At 49.1% G+C, this 17,516-nt stretch overlaps 1 protein-coding gene across 5 annotated transcripts in view; it reads right to left on the minus strand.

The window, feature by feature from the left end:
- The window catches only part of LOC119953337 (small conductance calcium-activated potassium channel protein 2-like), a 155,987-nt gene that overhangs the window by 73,691 nt on the left and 64,780 nt on the right, over positions 1-17,516 (minus strand). For 3 of the 5 annotated variants that reach the window (XM_038777506.1, XM_038777505.1, XM_038777509.1), the window contains one exon: positions 9,415-9,534. The exons of the other annotated variants lie outside the window; for them this stretch is intronic. In XM_038777506.1, coding sequence (XP_038633434.1) covers positions 9,415-9,534 — 120 coding nt within the window. The remainder of the gene's footprint in view (positions 1-9,414; positions 9,535-17,516) is intronic. 5 annotated transcript variants of the gene reach the window in all.

Raw genomic sequence — 17,516 nt, forward strand, 5'->3', positions numbered from 1 at the left:
CCTGTGACTTTAAGGAAGCCATGGCCTGTGCCTTCAATTAAAACAAGCTGATCCCAGAGGGCTGTACTGTTTTAGACTGACATCAATGATGACTCAGATTGATGGACTTGGCTGGTGGCCAATGAATTGGCTCGAACTGCTGTGCTCTGCCCGGTCGCTGCTGATGATTGGTTGTGATCTCGCTGACATGTTTCTCGGTGTCATAAGGCTGGAGTTTGTTTCACGTTTGGTTCTGAAGCCTGGACGGAGGAGCTCGAACCCCTCTCTCAAAGAACTCATGAATTCTCTAGAAATTCAGTGCAAGAGCTCTCTCTCTCTCTCACACACTTCAAAGAAGGCTGGTGTGAAATAGTAACCAGAGTCTGATAATTCTCTCTGGGGGAACTGGTAGAGAGAGCAGAACCCAGCAACTGATAACGCTCTCTCTCTGAAAAGAGGCTCATGTGCAAGCAGAGACCAGAGTCTGATAACCCTCTCCAAAAACAAGCTGATGTGGGGCCAGAGGCCTCTCCTGAGATACCTGTGAGCAAGATACTGCCGAGCTGCAAAGATGATCATCACATGCTGTAATCCAGAGCAGAGACTTTAACCCACACTCACATGGTGAACTGAGTGCACTGGAGAACCCATCAACTGAAGCAAGGACTTTTATTGCATCACCCAAAACATTCTTTTTTTCCATCCTTTTCCTTCCCTTCTGTGTTTGTCAGTCTTCTATGTGTGCGCGTGTGTGTGGAGCGGGACAGCTAATGGAGAGTGAGGTGGTAGAGGACCTTTAACCAGCTGTTTCACTGCATATTTCATATTTGTCCCAATTGTAAGTAAACACTATTGTGTTTAAACTTACAAACCTGGTGACTGTAATTATTGAGCAGTCGTTTGTGTATTTCCACAAGAATTATTGGTTAAATCAGTTGTGTTGTGAATCCATGGCCTGTGGGGCTGGAATTGACTGCGTACAAGCCCAAAGGTGTGCAGGTTAGATGTATTGGCCATGCTAAATTGACCTTAGTGTGCAAAAGATTAGGTTGGGTTACAGGGATAGGGTGGAGGCGTGGGCTTAAGTGGGATGCTCTTTCCAAGGGCTGGTGCAGGCTCGATAGGCCAAATGGCCTCCTTCTGCACTTTAAATTCTATCAGTCTATGTCAGATCAGGAGGTCTAAGGATTATGACACGGTAAAAAGGGCTATTCTGGATGCATATGAATTGGTTCTCGAAGCAGATAGGCAAAAGTTTTGGAAATTAAGGAGGCAGCCGGGATTGACTTACGCAGAATTCAAAAGGGTTAAGCAGAACAATTTTGATAGGTGGGTGCGAGCATTAGGAGTTGAAACTACCTATGAGGCTCTGAGAAAGGTTATTCTCCTGGAGGAGTTTAAGAATTCCCTACCTTCTATACTAAGAACCCATGAGTAAAGACTGCTAGGCAAGCAGCAATTACGGCTGATGATTATGAGCGATTCCTTAAGTTTCTTTCGGGGAACGATTTAGCGCAAGTGAAGGTTGTAGCTTCACTCATGGTTACAGAGAGTTCAAAGGAAGTATTGCAGATAGATGTCCGTGAGATGCCAGTGGCAGTGCATGAGAGAGTTAGGAAAACTTATTGGGCAGTAAATGACACAAAGAACGAAATGTTGACAGACCTCGATCACATATCAGAGGAAAATTCCCAGGCCGAAGGTGACTATAAGAAAGAGGAGTCCGGGTTTGAGTGCAGCGGCAGGGATGTAAGTCAGAGAGTTTTGACTTCAATCTTGGTTCCGATTATGATGTAACGATAATTAACTGTTACCAAATAGACCTGTCACTAACTGATCTTGAACAAATACCAAATATTTCCTCCAAAGATAGTAAAGAAGATAGCAAACTGGAATAAGAAAGTATACTGGACTTACTTTGCTACAGCCTCTTGCAGATGCAAATATTTCCCGGAGTATGACTGCTTTGAAGAAAAATATATAGGATAGCTTGGCATCAGTTAGCCAAGACAAGGACAGTGAAGTGATACTAAGCGAACGGCTGGTTAACCCCCACATCCTTTTGAAGGTCCACAGTGCCTCTTCGGAGTAACAGAAGCAAGCAGCAAAGAGATGAAATCATCAGTGAACAATTCCTTTGAACAATTAAGAGGAAGGTGAATGGAGAACCATGTGGTAGTTAACGACAGCCAAAAAGTTCATGATGTCGATAACATGGCATCCTCAGATTATGGAAGTAAAGTGGAACAAATGAAATCTGGAAAGTACAAATCGTTTCAGTCCCAATTACCGAATGGGAAAGGGCTGTGATTACAGAAACTCCGATGAGGAGGTAAAAGCTGTCAAAGAATGGTGCAAAATTGACAACTCGGAGAGGATTAAACCCTCAGCTACACTTGTTGCTGAAGGTAGCCATGTGAAGGACAAGGGGGAATGTAAAGCTGGAGGCGTTGGTGTGTTTTTGGTTAAAAATGAACCAAATATTTCCCTCAGCATTGACAATACCGCTTGTAGTTTGACTGTGGAAGATCATCGAAATTTGGTTAAACAGTCATTGGACAATCAGGAAAGACTGACTGCATTATCTGGAGATACTGAAAGAGTATAGGCGGCGTTGTAGGGAAACACCAGGGAGCACCCTGTTAACTACTCATGGTGTAGACCTAAGAAACCCTGAACCACGAAAGCCACATCCACCTCGATTAAAACCACAGAGACTGGCTCAGCTAGAGACTGAGATACAATGCATGTTGGACGTGTTGCAGAAACAGATGAAACCGCTTTGGTCCACAGAACATCAAGCAGAGTTTTGGAGATTGATGACCCTGTTGGAGGATGAATCGGTGCTGGCACACTTGCATTTTTAGAGATGTTTAAAACCCGGAACGCAAGATTGTTCCACAATTTAAAGTTAAACTTGTACATATTCCCAGGAAGGATAACGTGTTCTGAGCGGATTTTAAAGGCTGGCTAGTTACCGGTGCGGAGACTGGGTAGGGAACTTGCATACAGGGGATGATTTTGATGGGTATGTGTTTGTGGTTTATGTCTTGAAGACCTCATAATGAAACATCCGGGGGGGGGGGGGGTTGGATATGTAAGGATACTCCTGATTAAGGCCAGTTTGCTCCCCATTTTGAACTTTCTTTTCTTTTTGCTATTACCATTTTGATTCATGAATGTTTAATGGACCTGTCACTTTAAGGAAGCCATGACCTATGCCCAGAGGGCTGTACGGTTTTAGACTGACATCAATGATGACTCAGATTGATGGACTTGGCTGGTGGCCATTGAATTGGCTCGAAATGCTGTGCTTTGCCCGGTCGCTGCTGGTGATTGGTTGTGATCTCGCTGACATGTTTCTCGGTGTCATAAGGCTGGAGTTTGTTTCACGTTTGGTTCTGAAGCCTGGATGGAGGAGCTTGAACCCCTCTCTCAAAGAACTGATTAATTCTCTAGATATTCAGTGCAAGAGCGCTCTCTCCCTCTCTCACACTTCAAAGAAGGCTGGTGTGAAATAGAAACCGGAGTCTGATAATTCTCTCTTGGGGAGCTGGCAGAGAGAGCAGAACCCAGCAACTGATAACGCTCTCTCTCTGAAAAGAGGCTGATGTGCAAGCAGAGACCAGAGTCTGATAACCCTCTCCAAAAACAGGCCGTTGTGATGCCAGAGGCCTCTCCTGAGATACCTGTGAGCAAGATACTGCCGAGCTGCAAAGATGGTCATCACATGCTGTAATCCAGAGCAGAGACTTTAACCCACACTCACATGGTGAAGTGAGTGCACTAGAGAACTCATCAACTGAAGCAAGGACTTTTATCTCTTCACCTGAAACCCTATTATTTTTTTCTACCCTTTTCCTTCCCCTCTGTATTTGTCTGTCTTGCGTCTGTTTGTGTGTGTGTGTGTGTGTGCGGGGGGGGGGGGGGGTTAGTAATTGGGAGTCAGGTGGTAAAGAAAATTGAACCAACTGTTTCACTACATATTTAATATTTGTTCCTGGTGACTGTAATTATTGGGTTGTCAAGGGCTAAAGATCCAATGTGCTTTCAAAAGAATTATTGGTTAATTCACTTGTGTTGTGACTCCGGGGTCTGCGGGGCTGGAATTGACCGCGCACTAGCCCAGGCTGTCGTAACAGCAAGTCTCGGTGTGTTTCCAGATTCAACACGGAGTTCAACAATTTTAGGCCTTAACAACTGCCTCATTTTAAAAAATGTTATTTTATTTTTGGACAGCAGTTGGTGTCGGTGATTCTGCCTTTCCCATTTACTATTCTGTTTTTGATTATTTTCTTGTCCAATCGTTATCTCCTTTTGCCGTACACCATTATCCCTTTTTGTCATTTAATATCGCCTGCCTTTCCGTCTCCCACTCTATCCCGACATTTCCTTTTTATCATTTCTTCTTTCCCACATTCTGACTCTGCATTTGCTTAAAACCTGTCACATCCCTATGTTCAGTTCTGATGAAAGGTCATCACCCCAAAAGATTACCTCAGAATCGACCTGGTGAATATTTCCAGCGGTTTGCTTTTATTTCAGATTTCCAGTATCTGCAGTATTTATTTTGCTCCTGTAAGGGAGGAACCTGGATGCCCTAACCCCTGGCACGTTTGGTGACAGGGGGCATTGAATCAGGCAGGTGGGTGGTGGGTAGGAACCCCGGCCGAAAACCCGCGTCCACAGCAATTGAATCCATTGGGGAAAGGCCCTGCTGCCAGGTCAGGCACCCTATTGACCTGTCAAGTGCCGGAGTGGAACCAGATGCGGTGGGCCATCCCAAAAAGAGGCGACGTGGGCCACTCTCCAGCCGGCAGCCAGGACCCCCATCGCCTCCGCAAGGTTCCGCCTAGGAGTGAAAAGAAGCTACAACCTTGGCATTTCAGCATCACACACCTTCCTTCACATGCTCTGCTCCCACTGACGTTCACTTGACATGTTCATCCTCAATCGCCCTCCCCAAATATGCAGTTCATTTAAGAGCAAACAGCCTCTTCATTATCACAATGCAATGACGCAAGACAGTCAACCGGCCTCACTTTCCTATCTCCCAACCAAGCAGTGTTCAAAGGAACGAGGAAAAAAACTTCTTAACGACCACCGCCACCTCGATGACGTATTTCTGGAAGCAGCGAATCACAGAACCTTACACACAATGTTATTACTGACCCTCTGACAGTGCACAATGGGATTGGGCAGTACAATTAAATAGATTAACAGAAATTTGATGAAGGGACAAATTCAAAAGGGGCCGCTCCTAGTAGGAGCACAGCCCAAAAATAACAAAAGAGAAACGGAAACTTACAAATATCAAATCAAGGGCACCACGGTGGCGCAGTGATTAACACTACTGCCTCACGGCGTCAAGGTCCCAGGTTCGACCCTGGCTCTGGGTCACTGTCCATCTGGCGTTTGCAATTTCTCCACGTGTTTGCATGGTTTTCGCCCCCACAACAGTCCAAAGATGTGCGGGTTAGGTGGATTGGCCATGCTAAATTGCCCGTAGTGTAACGTTAATGGGGGGATTGTTGGGTTACGGGTATACGGGTTACGTGGGTTTAAGTGGGGTGATCATTGTTCGGCACAACATCGAGGGCCGAAGGGCCTGTTCTGTGCTGTACTGTTCTATGTAACCCTAAGATGTGCAGGGTAGGTGAGTTGGCCACGCTAAAATTGCCCCTCAATTGGAAAATATTGATTGGGTACTCTAAATTATTTTTTTTAAACATTAAATCAATGTGTGAATAGTAGGATTGATAAAACAATCCAACCCCAGGGCAGCACGGTGGCCTAGTGATTAGTACAGCTGCCTCACGGCGCTGATGTCCCAGGTTCGATCCCAGTTCTGGGTCACTGTCCGTGTGGAGCTTGCACATTCTCCCCGTGTCTGCGTGGGTTTCGCCCCCACAACCCAAAAATGTGCAGAGTAGGTGGATTGGCCACGCTAAATTGCCCCTTTTGGATAATCTAAATTTTAAAAAAAAACAATCCAACCCCTGCGGTGCCCATCGAGCATCACAGAATCTTACATGAGGCCATTCAGCCCATTGTCCCCGGGCTGGCTCTTTGATTTATTCACTTCGGCCCACTTCCCCTCGTGGCCCTGCAACGGTTCCTCCTTTGATTCCCTTTTGAAAGTTCCTGTTGAACCTGCTTCCCTTTTCGCACAGCGGCCCCCCCCCCCCCCCCCCCCCCACCCCGCCCCCACCCCCAGCCCCCAATCAATTAGAAACAGATTTCACTCCTGGACTGGAAACCCAGGAATTCATCCTTCCTGTGTAACGGTGTTGTGTGGGATTGTTTTATTTCCTCCTCTTCCCTCTTGGTCCATTTCTTGTTAAAGGCTGTTTGTCTGCAACGTCTTACCCTTGGGATGTAAATCTGATGTGTGCTCTCTCCCCAGATGCTGCCTGACCTACTGAGCTCCGGCACCATCTTCTCGTTCAGATCTCCCGCTGCCCAGTGGTATTTTTGCTTTTTGTACAAAATCCCCGTCTGTTGTTCTCTTGACTGAGATACAGGATGTCAGGGTCTCTGGTTGCAGTACTTAGTGTCAGTCCATTGGTACGGCTGACACCTCATCCAATCATTAACTAACCACCAGGAAATTTGATACCTTCGACAAGTGTTCGGTTCCCACTTCATCCTCGTAGTAATCTCTCTCCATCGCTCCCTCATCCTCTGCTTCACCTCACACTCGTCTCAAACTCACCCTTCCTCAGTCATTCTCTCTCGCTCTCTCTCTCACACACCCTCCCTTTCCCTGCCCTCACATTCCCACTCTCCCTCTCTTTCTTTCCATCCTTTTTTTTTGCTATTGCTCATTTGCAATCTTTCTTCTCTTCCCCCACCCCCACCCTCCCTCAGCCACTTTCACAAACACCGACACAGTTTCCCACGAGCTGGGCTCCAGCAGAAGCTATCAAACATCAAAATATTGAAACAGGTTCTCCTGTCATTATGGTGTTGCCATTTGTAGAGATGCAAGTTCTTTCTTTTAAGCGCAGACTGAGCCATCTTTCGAGATGCCTTAAAGAATCCAAGTGAAAATAATCTTTCTGGAGCTGAGTGACACTGCCTGAAATATCCTCTACCCTATGGAGTGTGCCATGGAGATCATGTGTTACAGCTGGAGTCTTCTAAGTGTGACACATGAGCTATTACTTGGCAGAGAGGGACAAACTGCAGTTTCTCAGTTAAGAGACTTGCATGCCTTGAACAATTATCTCCAGTTGGCTTACTTTAAAAGGCAGCGATTTGTTATGTGGCCAAGAGTGGACACCATTTTTGCACACAGCAAGATTCCACAAACAGCACAGGAATGTGGTGGTGGAGCCGATGGAGGTCAGGGGTCATGGCGATCCCAGATCATTTGGAGGTTGATCAACATGGCTTTGGAGAACTCACCTTTGCCAACTCCTGGGTTCACCCGCCTTCACATTCTGGGATCAATTTGCAGGACCATGAGGCACTGGAATGGGTTTCCCCACTGTGGCTCAGCTGGCAGCACTCGCACCTCTGAATCAGTAGGTCACGAGTTCCAGGCCCGCTCCACAGACTTGCGATGCAGTACTGAGGGAGCGCCGCACTGACAGAGGGTCAGTACTCAGGGAGCACCGCACTGTCGAGGGTCAGCACTGAGGGAGTGCCGCACTGTCAGAGGGTCAGCACTGAGGGAGTGCTGCACTGTCAGAGGGTCAGCACTGAGGGAGTGCTGCATTGTTAGAGGGTCAGTACTGAGGGAACGCCGCACTGTCGAGGGTCAGCACTGAGGGAGTGCCGCACTGTCAGAGGGTCAGCACTGAGGGAGTGCTGCACTGTCAGAGGGTCAGCACTGAGGGAGTGCTGCACTGTTAGAGGGTCAGGGCTGAGGGAGCGCTGCACTGTCAGAGGGTCAGGGCTGAGGGAGCGCTGCGCTGTCAGAGGGTCCGTACCGAGGGAGTGCTGAACTGTCAGAGGGTCAGTACTGAGGGGGTGCTGCACTGTCAGAGGGTCAGTACTGAGGGAGTGCTGCACTGTCAGAGGGTCAGTACTGAGGGAGCGCTGCACTGTCAGAGGGTCAGTACTGAGGGAGCGCTGCAATGTCAGAGAGTCAGTACTGAGGGAGTGCTGCACTGTCAGAGGGTCAGTAGTGAGGGAGTGCTGCACTGTCCGATGGTCAGTACTGAGGGAGTGTTGCACTGTCAGAGGATCAGTACTGAGGGAGTGCTGCACTGTCAGAGGGTGAGGGCTGAGGGAGTGCTGCACTGTCAGAGGGTCAGTAGTGAGGGAGTGCTGCACTGTCAGAGGGTCAGTACTGAGGGAGTGCTGCACTGTCAGAGGGTCAGTACTGAGGGAGTGCTGCACTGTCGGAGTGTCAGTACTGAGGGAGTGCTGCACTGTCAGAGGGTCAGTACTGAGGGAGCGCTGCACTGTCAGAGGGTCAGTACTGAGGGAGTGCTGCACTGTCAGAGGGTCAGTACTGAGGGAATGCTGCACTGTCAGAGGGTCAGGGCTGAGGGAGTGCTGCACTGTCAGAGGGTCAGTACTGAGGGAATGCTGCACTGTCAGAGGGTCAGTACTGAGGGAATGCTGCGCTGTCAGAGGGTCAGTACTGAGGGAGTGCTGCACTGTCAGAGGGTCAGGGCTGAGGGAGTGCTGCACTGTCAGAGGGTCAGTACTGAGGGAGTGCTGCACTGTCAGAGGGTCAGGGCTGAGGGACTGCTGCACTGTCAGAGGCCTATGGGCGGGATTCTCCGTTTTGCCGGCGCCTGGGGGTTTCCTGACGGCGTGGGGCTGCCCCACAATGAGAAACCCCATTGACCGGCCGACGTAAGGGCGAATCCCACCAGCGGGTTGAGGCAGAATTGTGGCTCGGCGGGGCAGAGAATCCAGCCCCTCATCTTTGGGAAAAGACATTTAACCGTGGTTCCACCTTCCATCTTGGATATAAAAGCTTCCATATCATGATTGAAAAGAAGAGCAGCAGAGGAGTTCTCCCCAGCCTCCTGACCAATATTCATCCCTCAACCAACATCACTAAATCACATTATCTGGTTATCATCGCATTGTCTGTGGGATCTTGCTATGCGCAGTCTACCTGCTGCGTATCACAACATCAAAACCGTGACGAGGCTGGAGTATTGAATTGGGTCTAATATGCTTTGGGGTATTCTGAGGTTGTGGTAGATGCTATTTATAAATGCACATCTACATCCCAAACCTCGCAACTGTTGCCACACATCACTGAGCAGCGAGAAGTAGAACAGAGCCTGACACGGCACAAAACATCCAGGTTCAGTGTGCAGCTGGTCATAGAGGACATCTCTGCCCTGGATTAATGCTACAGAGAAATCTGCCAAGCTTCTCACTAATGATTGTTCTAATGAACATCCATACTGCTCCGCATCAATGTAACACCTCCAATCACAACCCCCCACCCCTCGCACTCACATTGTGTGGACTCACACTTTTTAATAGCTGAGGCCATTGGAGGGGGCTGATGTCTTTGCCACTTTCAGCTACAAATTGGAGTTGGGGAGAGAGGCGAAGGCTTTCTTCTAAGTGCTGATTCTGGAGAGGGGAAATGAAGAGTTAATTTCATAAGGCAGGTTCCTGCTCACATATGAACCCATCAGAGAGTAAATGCTGGGCTTGCAGGCATGTACCCAGGATGGGAAATCACAGTGCAACTTGCCTTTATATGGCGCCTCTCAGATTAGAAATGTCCCAAGGTGCTTTGTAGGGATGTAATCAGACAAAACACCGACATCGAGGTGAATCGAGAGATGTCAAGGCAGTTGACTAAAAGCTTGGTCAAAGTGGTTATAAAATAATTCACACGGAGCAGAAAGAGGTGGAGATGTTTATGGAGGGATCCCAGAGTTCAGGCCAAGGCGGCAGGCAGGTGGCCAATGGTGGAGCGACTGGAAAAAGTCAGGAATACACAAATACACACCTGAATTCCCAACAGGCTCTCCCAATGGCTCCAGCTCTTTGAACATTAAATGGGACAACTGTCATCACGAGATTAAGTCATTAAGTCAGATCAGTCATGACAGCACAAGAACACTTCAATTCTCCAATCACAGACAGTACTGTCAACACCAGTACTGCAGAGGAGGAATGGAGACAGGTGGTAATTTTGGACATTTGCACCTTTTGTCTGTTATTAAATCTAAAATACCTCCCACACACGAATGGGAATTAAGGTCAAAAAGAGGAATACGGAGGGAGCCAAACCATGGTCTCAATATAATTTTTACATACACTTTTCAAAGGGTCAAACAAGTCCATTTCAAAATCCCTCTACATTGTCCCCATCACCAGCCGCCCCGAACAGGCGCCGGAATGTGGCGACTAGGGGTTTTTCACAGTAACTTCATTTGAAGCCTATTTGTGACAATAAGCGATATTCATTTTCATTTTTTTCATTTCATCATACACTCCCAGGGCAGGTGCAGCATGGGGTTAGATACAGAGTAAAGCTCCCTCCACACTGTCCCCATCAAACACTCCCAGGACAGGTACAGCACGGGGTTAGATACAGAGTAAAGCTCCCTCCACACTGTCCCCATCAAACACTCCCAGGACAGGTACAGCATGGGGTTATATACAGAGTAAAGCTCCCTCCACACTGTCCCCATCAAACACTCCTAGGACAGGTAGAGCATGGGGTTATATACAGAGTAAAGCTCCCTCCACACTGTCCCCATCAAACTTTCCGAGGATAGGTACAGCACAGGGTTAGATACAGAGCAAAGGTCCCTCTGCACTGTCCCCATCAAATACTCCCAGGACAGGTACAGCAAGGGGTTAGATACAGAGTAAAGCTCCCTCTACACTGTCCCCATCAAACACTGCCAGGACGGGTACAGCACGGGGTTAGATATAGAATAAAGCTCCCTCTGCACTGTCCCCATCAAATATTCCCAGGAATGGTACAGCATGGGGTTAGATCCAGAGTATTTCTGGATACTCTGGGTATAAGAATCTGGGGTACAGTCTCCTGAACATGGTCCTAACAATGTTCTTATACCCCTGAAGATCTGTTGGTTGTTTCTGTGTCGAATACGAAACCGTTTTCTCTTGGTCTTTGCAGCTTCTGCTTTCAATTCGAGAAAACAGAAGAGATTTTAAAAAGTGACACTGCCCAGGTAGCGGAGGGTGAGGAGCCCACAGGGTTATGGAATAAAGACAGGGGTGTGAGGTGAAGCACTGCTCTATAAAACTGCCAACACAGGCATGATGGGCCAAAGTGCTTCTCTGTCTGTGCTGTAAATTTGTAGGATTATGTGAAAAATAAGTGGCCAACATGAAGGATGTAGAAATCCAGGAAGCCGGGATGTATTAAAAAAGTGATGCATAGAGGGTAATAAAAGATGAAAGAGACACATCTTCAGGACCTTGTGGTTTTCAATGCATCAAATTAAGAAAAAAAAAGTGAAGAAACTCCTAATGCAGCAATCATAATTCTCTAAACCCAGAATTGTAATGTGGCATTGTGACTTTTGTAGGGACTCAGTGGTGTATTGGTAATATCATTGAACTAGTAATCCAGTGAGCCAGGCGAAAGCTCAGCGGCCACAGGTTCAACTTCCACCACAGCAGTTAAATGTAATTAATTAATCTGGAATTAAAAGCTAGTCTAATTGTGACCACAAAACCAATGTCGATTGTCGTAAAAACCCACCTGGTTCACTAAAGTCCTTTAGGGAAGGAAATCTGCCATTCATACCTGGTCTGGCCTACACGTGACTCCAGACCCACAGCAATGTGGTTCACTCTTAAATGGCCGAGCAAGCCACTCAATTGTATCAAAACTGCTAAAAGTTCTAAAAGGAATGAAACCAGTTGGACCACCTCACCTCAACCTAGGCACCGGAAATGACAACTACAAACCCAACCCTGCCGACCCTGCAAAATCCTCCTAACATCTGGGGGCATGTGCCAAAACTGGGAGAGCTGTCCCACAGACTGACGGAATCATACCTTACACACAAAGTCCCAGACACCACCATACCTGGATACGCCCTGTCCCACCGACAGCACAGACCCAGCAGAGGTGGTGTGGTACAGTGGTATAGAGCGGAGAGCAAGTTGCCCAGGGAGTCCTAAACATCAACTCTTTTCAAAAAATAAACGTTACAGCAAAATTCAAAGTTCAAAGTTCTCAGTCCGACACCAGTCCTTTCCTTAACGCGAAGTCCAGCGCTTCCTCAGGTGACTCGAAATAGAAATGTTGCTCCTCGTATGTGACCCAGAGGTGGGCCGGATACAACAGCCCGAACATAGAACATAGAACAGTACAGCACAGAACAGGCCCTTCGGCCCTCGATGTTGTGCCGAGCCATGATCACCCTACTCAAACCCACGTATCCACCCTATACCCGTAACCCAACAACCCCCCCCTTAACCTTACTTTTTAGGACACTATGGGCAATTTAGCATGGCCAATCCACCTAACCCGCACATCTTTGGACTGTGGGAGGAAACCGGAGCACCCGGAGGAAACCCACGCACACCCGGGGAGGACGTGCAGACTCCGCACAGACAGTGACCCAGCCGGGAATCAAACCTGGGACCCTGGAGCTGTGAAGCATTTATGCTAACCACCATGCTACCGTGCTGCCCATAGCTGCCCAAACTTCACCTTTTTCTTGAAAAGGGTCGGCCTTATCTGGTTAAACCCCGCTCTTCTCCTGGCCACCTCCGCACTCAGGTCTTGATAGACTGCAGGATACTGTTGTCCCATTTACAGCTCCATGTCTGTTTGGCCCACTGTAAAATATGCTCCTTATCCAAATACCTGTGGAATCTCACCACCATTGCCCTCCGGGGGTCTCCCATTCGCGGCTTTCTCGCAAGCGCTCTGTAAGCCCTGTCCACCTCCAAGGGTCGGGGGAATGCCCCATCCTCCAGCAGCTTCTCGAACATGGTCGCTATGTATGCCCCAGCGTCCGCTCCTTCGGATCCCTCCGGGAGCCCAACAATCCTCAGGCTCAGCCGGTGGGACCTGTTCTCTAGATCCTCCACCTTCTCCAGGAGCTTTTTCTGCTGGTCTCTCAGCATCCTCACCTCCAACTCCACCGCAGTTTTGATGTTCCTCCTGGTCAGCCAGCGCCTTCTCTACTTTCTGGATCATCCGATCTTGGGCATCCAATCTATGCTCCAGCCGCGCAATTTCCTCTTTAATCGGGTCCAAGCAGTCCTGCTTCTGCTTGGTGAAGCCCTCCTGGATAACTTGCATCAAATGCTCCGTTGACACCTGGGTCGACAAACCAGAGGTCGGGCCCTCCGCCATGCTGTCTCCCGCTGCAGCTTCAGCCCAAGCCTTCTCTGTCTTTCTGTTTCTGCCTTTACAAGCACTTCTAATCCCCCTCTCCGTGCACCGATGTGGGAATCCAGTACACAATTGCCTCTGTCATCAATTTTTCAAATCATGTCCGGTAAAAAATCGGGGGAAAAGGTCCAAAAGTCCGACCCGAGAGGGGTCCACCAAATGTGTGACTTACTTCTTCATAGCCACCACCAGAAGTCCTAAACATCAACTCTTAACACCATGGAGTCTGATGGCATCAGGTCAAATGTGGACAAGGAAACCTCCTACAGATTACCACGTACCCTGCTCGCTCAGCTGATGAATCAGTACTCCTCCATTGAGGGTCATCTCCATTGTGTTGCGTGGCACGACCACCGTGCTAAATTGGATAGTTTTTAAACAGATCTAGCAACACCAGACTGGGCATCCATGTGACGATGTGGACCATCAGCCGCAGCAGAACCAGAATCTGTAACCTGATGGCCTGGCATATCGCCCACTCTATCATTAGCACCAAGCCAGGAGATCAACCCTGGTTGGATGAAGAGTGCAGAGGGGGGGCACAAGCAACATCGGACATACCTAAAAATGAGATATCAACCTAGTGAAGCTACAACACAGGACTTCTTGTGTGCCAAACATCAGGAGCAGCAAGTGATAGACAGAGCTAAGCATGTCCACAAGCAAGGGATCAGATCTAAGCTCTGCAGCCATGCCACATTCAATTGTCAATGGTGATGGTCAAGTAAACAACTCACTGTGGGAGGTGGCTCCACAAATATTCCCATCCTCAACGATGGGGAATACAAAAAAAGACTGAAACATTTTCAACAATCTTCAGCCGCAGGTGTCACAAGCATGATCCATCTCGGTCTCCTCCGGAGGTCCCCAGCATCACAGATGCCAGTTTTCAACCAATTCAATTCACTCCATGTGATATCAAGACATGGCTGAAGGCACTGGATACTGCAAAGGCTATGGGCCCTTACAATATTCCAGCAATAGTACTAAAGACCTCAGGGATTGAGAGATTGGGGGACCTATTCATCCAGGAGGGCTTTCGGACCTTGGAGGCACTAGAGGAGGAGTTTGAGTTGCCAGGTGGGAACTGGTTTCGGTACCTTCAGGTGCGGGACTTTGTACAGAGGCAGGTTCCAAGCTTTCCTCGCCACCCCCTGAGGGGGCTACAGGAACAAGGTGATGTCAAAAACAGAGGTTGGTGAGGGGAGTGTTTTGAAGATACACAAGGGGCGCGATTCTCCCCTCCCCACGCCGGGTGGGAGAATCGCGGGAGGGACGCTCTGGCACCCCCCGCGATTCTCCCACCTCCGCACGGAGAATCGGCACTCACCGTTTTTCCCGGCGACCGGATGGGCCGAGTGGCCCGACGACCCCGACAGGTTCAAGCCGGCGGCAACCACACCTGGTCACTGCCGGCATGAACAGCGTGCGAAAGGTGAGTTTGGGGCCTGTGGGGGGGGGGGGGGGGCGGAGAGGGGATCGAGCACCACGGCCTTGCTCGGGAGGGGACTGGCCCGCGATCGGTGCCCACCGATCGTCGGTCCGGCGTCTCCAAGAGATGCACTCTTTCCCCTCCGCCACCCTGCAAGATCAAGCCGCCACGTCTTGCGGGGCAGCGGAGGGGAAGATGGCAACTGCGCATGCGCGGGTTGGAGCCGGCCAACCTGCGCATGCGCGGCTGATGTCATTAGGCGCCGCTGGCCACGTCATTTTCCCCGCGCCGCCTTGACGCCAGCATCAAGGCCCGGCAGCCAAGTTTGACGAAACGCCGCTCCTAGCCCCCCGGGGGGGGGGGGGGGGGGGGGAATAGGGGGCGAGGAGCGGCCTCCGATGCTGTTGTGAAACACTCCGGGTTTCACGACGGCGTCGGCCGTTGCGGAGAATTCCGCCCCAAGGAGTTGATGGAGTGGGAAGGGGCCCCTATCAGAGGTGTGAAGAGGAAGTGGGAAGGGAAGCTTGGAGTAAAGCTGGAAATTGAACTGTGGGAAAAAGCCTTGAAGAGAGTCAATTCATCCTCGTTATGTGCCAGGCGTAGCTTGGTTCAGTTCAAGCTGGTCCACAGGGCCTACATGACGGCTGCTCAGATGAGCAAGTTCTTTGAGGAGGTGGAGGACAGGTGTGGGGGTAGCACGGCGAACCATGTACATATGTTTTGGGCATCTCCAAAATTGAGGGGATTCGCGGACGTTATGTCAGAAGTCCTGGAAGGGAGAGTAACTCCGAGTCCAGAACTGGCAATATTTGGGGTATCGAAAGATCCGGGGGCCAGTTGGGGGAGGGATCCGATGTCCTGGCTTTATCTCCCTGGTGGCCCAGAGACGGATTTTGCTGGGATGGAAGGACTCGGAGCCCCCGAAGTCAGGAGTGTGGGTCAGTGATATGGCAGAGTTTCTCGGTCTGGAAAAGATCAAGTTCGCCTTGAAAGGATCCATACAGGGGTTCGCCCGGAGATGGCAACCGTTCCTCAAATTCGTCAAAGAAAATTGAACCTAAGCAGTAAAGGAGGGGGGAGGGGAAAGGTGGGGGGGGGGGGGGGGTGGACAGGAGGCATGGCAATGTTAGATAGGGACATGGAACTTAGTATACGAATATTTAAAGAATAGGGTGGGGGTAGTATGGGACAATGTTTTCCGTTTTTTTGTTCTTTTAGGTGTTTGGCGTGTGTGGGCCCACACGGTTTGTTTAAGAAATGTTAAGGTGTTAAACTGTGAAAATTACAAATGCTTCAATAAAATATTTTCTAAAAAAAATAGATACTAAAGACCTGCGTTCCAGACCCTGCCGTGCCCCTAGCCAAGTTGTCCCAATACAGCTACAAAACTGACATCTAGCTGACAAAGGAAGTGGGAAGGGAAGCTTGGAGTAAAGCTGGAAATTGAACTGTGGGAAAAAGCCTTGAAGCGAGTCAATTCATCCTCGTTATGTGCCAAGGTGTGTCCTGTACACAAAAAGCAGGGCCAATTCAACCCAGGCAATTAACACCCCATCAGTTTACTCTCATCATCAGTAAAGTGGTGGAAAGTGTTGTCGACAGTGCTATAAACTGGCACCGACACAGCAACTGTCTGCTCACGGGGGCGGGTTATTCATCCCAAGGAGGAGAAAACATATGGGCGGCATGGTAGCACAGAGGTTAGCACTGTTGCCTCATAGTGCCAGGGTCCCAGGTTCCATTCCCGCTTGGGTCATTGTCTGTGCGGAGTCTGCACGTTCTCCCTGTGTCTGCATGGGTTTCCTCCGGGTGCTCCGGTTTCCTCCCACAAGTCCCGAACGATGTGCTAGTAGGTGAATTGGACATTCTGAATTCTCCCTCTGTGTACCCGAACAGGCGCCGGAATGTGGCGACTAGGGGATTTTCCCAGTAACTTCATTGCAGTGTTAATGTAAACCTACTTGTGACATGAATAAAGATTATTATTATTCATGCTAAGGGGAGGACGAGGCCACCATGGCTGACAAGGGAGATCAGGAGTCCAAAGATGTGCAGGTTAGGTGGATTGGCCATGATAAATTGCCCTTAGTGTCCAAAATTGCCCTTAGTGTTGGGTGGGGTTACTGGGTTCTGGGGATAGGGTGGAGGTGTTGACCTTGGGTAGGGTGCTCTTTCCAAGAGCCGGGGCAGACTCGATGGGCCGAATGGCCTCCTTCTGCATTGTAAATTCTATGATATTAAAGCAAAAGAAAAAGCAGACAATATGGTGAGGATTAGTGAGAAAATTGGCAGGCTTTTAAAAGCAAGCAGAGGACAACTTAAAAAAAAAGGTGGGGGGGGGGACAAGATGAAATATGTGTAAGCTAGTAATATAAGAGATTGCAAGGGTTTTCTCGATATATAAAAAGTAAGAAGAGAGGCAAGAATGGACATTGGACCACTGGAAAATAAAGCTGGCAATGCAGTCATGGGGAACAGAATGGCAGAGAAACTGAATAGGTAATTTGCATCAGTCTTCACAGTGGAAGACACTAGTGGCACACCAGAACTTCAAGAGAGTCAGGGGCAGAGGCGAGTGTAGTGGCCATCGCTAAGGTGAAGGTACTGGGAAAGCTGAAAGGTCTGAAGGTGGATAAATCAGCCAGACCGGATGGACTAGGATTCTGAAGGAGATAGATGAGGACTTGGTGGAGGCATTGGTGGTGATCTCTCAGGAATCACTGGAGTCAGGGGAGGGTCCCAGACGACTGGAAAATGGCTAATGTAACACCGTTGTTTAAG

This window comes from Scyliorhinus canicula, chromosome 18 (assembly GCF_902713615.1).
Source record: "Scyliorhinus canicula chromosome 18, sScyCan1.1, whole genome shotgun sequence".
Taxonomy (NCBI): domain Eukaryota; kingdom Metazoa; phylum Chordata; class Chondrichthyes; order Carcharhiniformes; family Scyliorhinidae; genus Scyliorhinus; species Scyliorhinus canicula.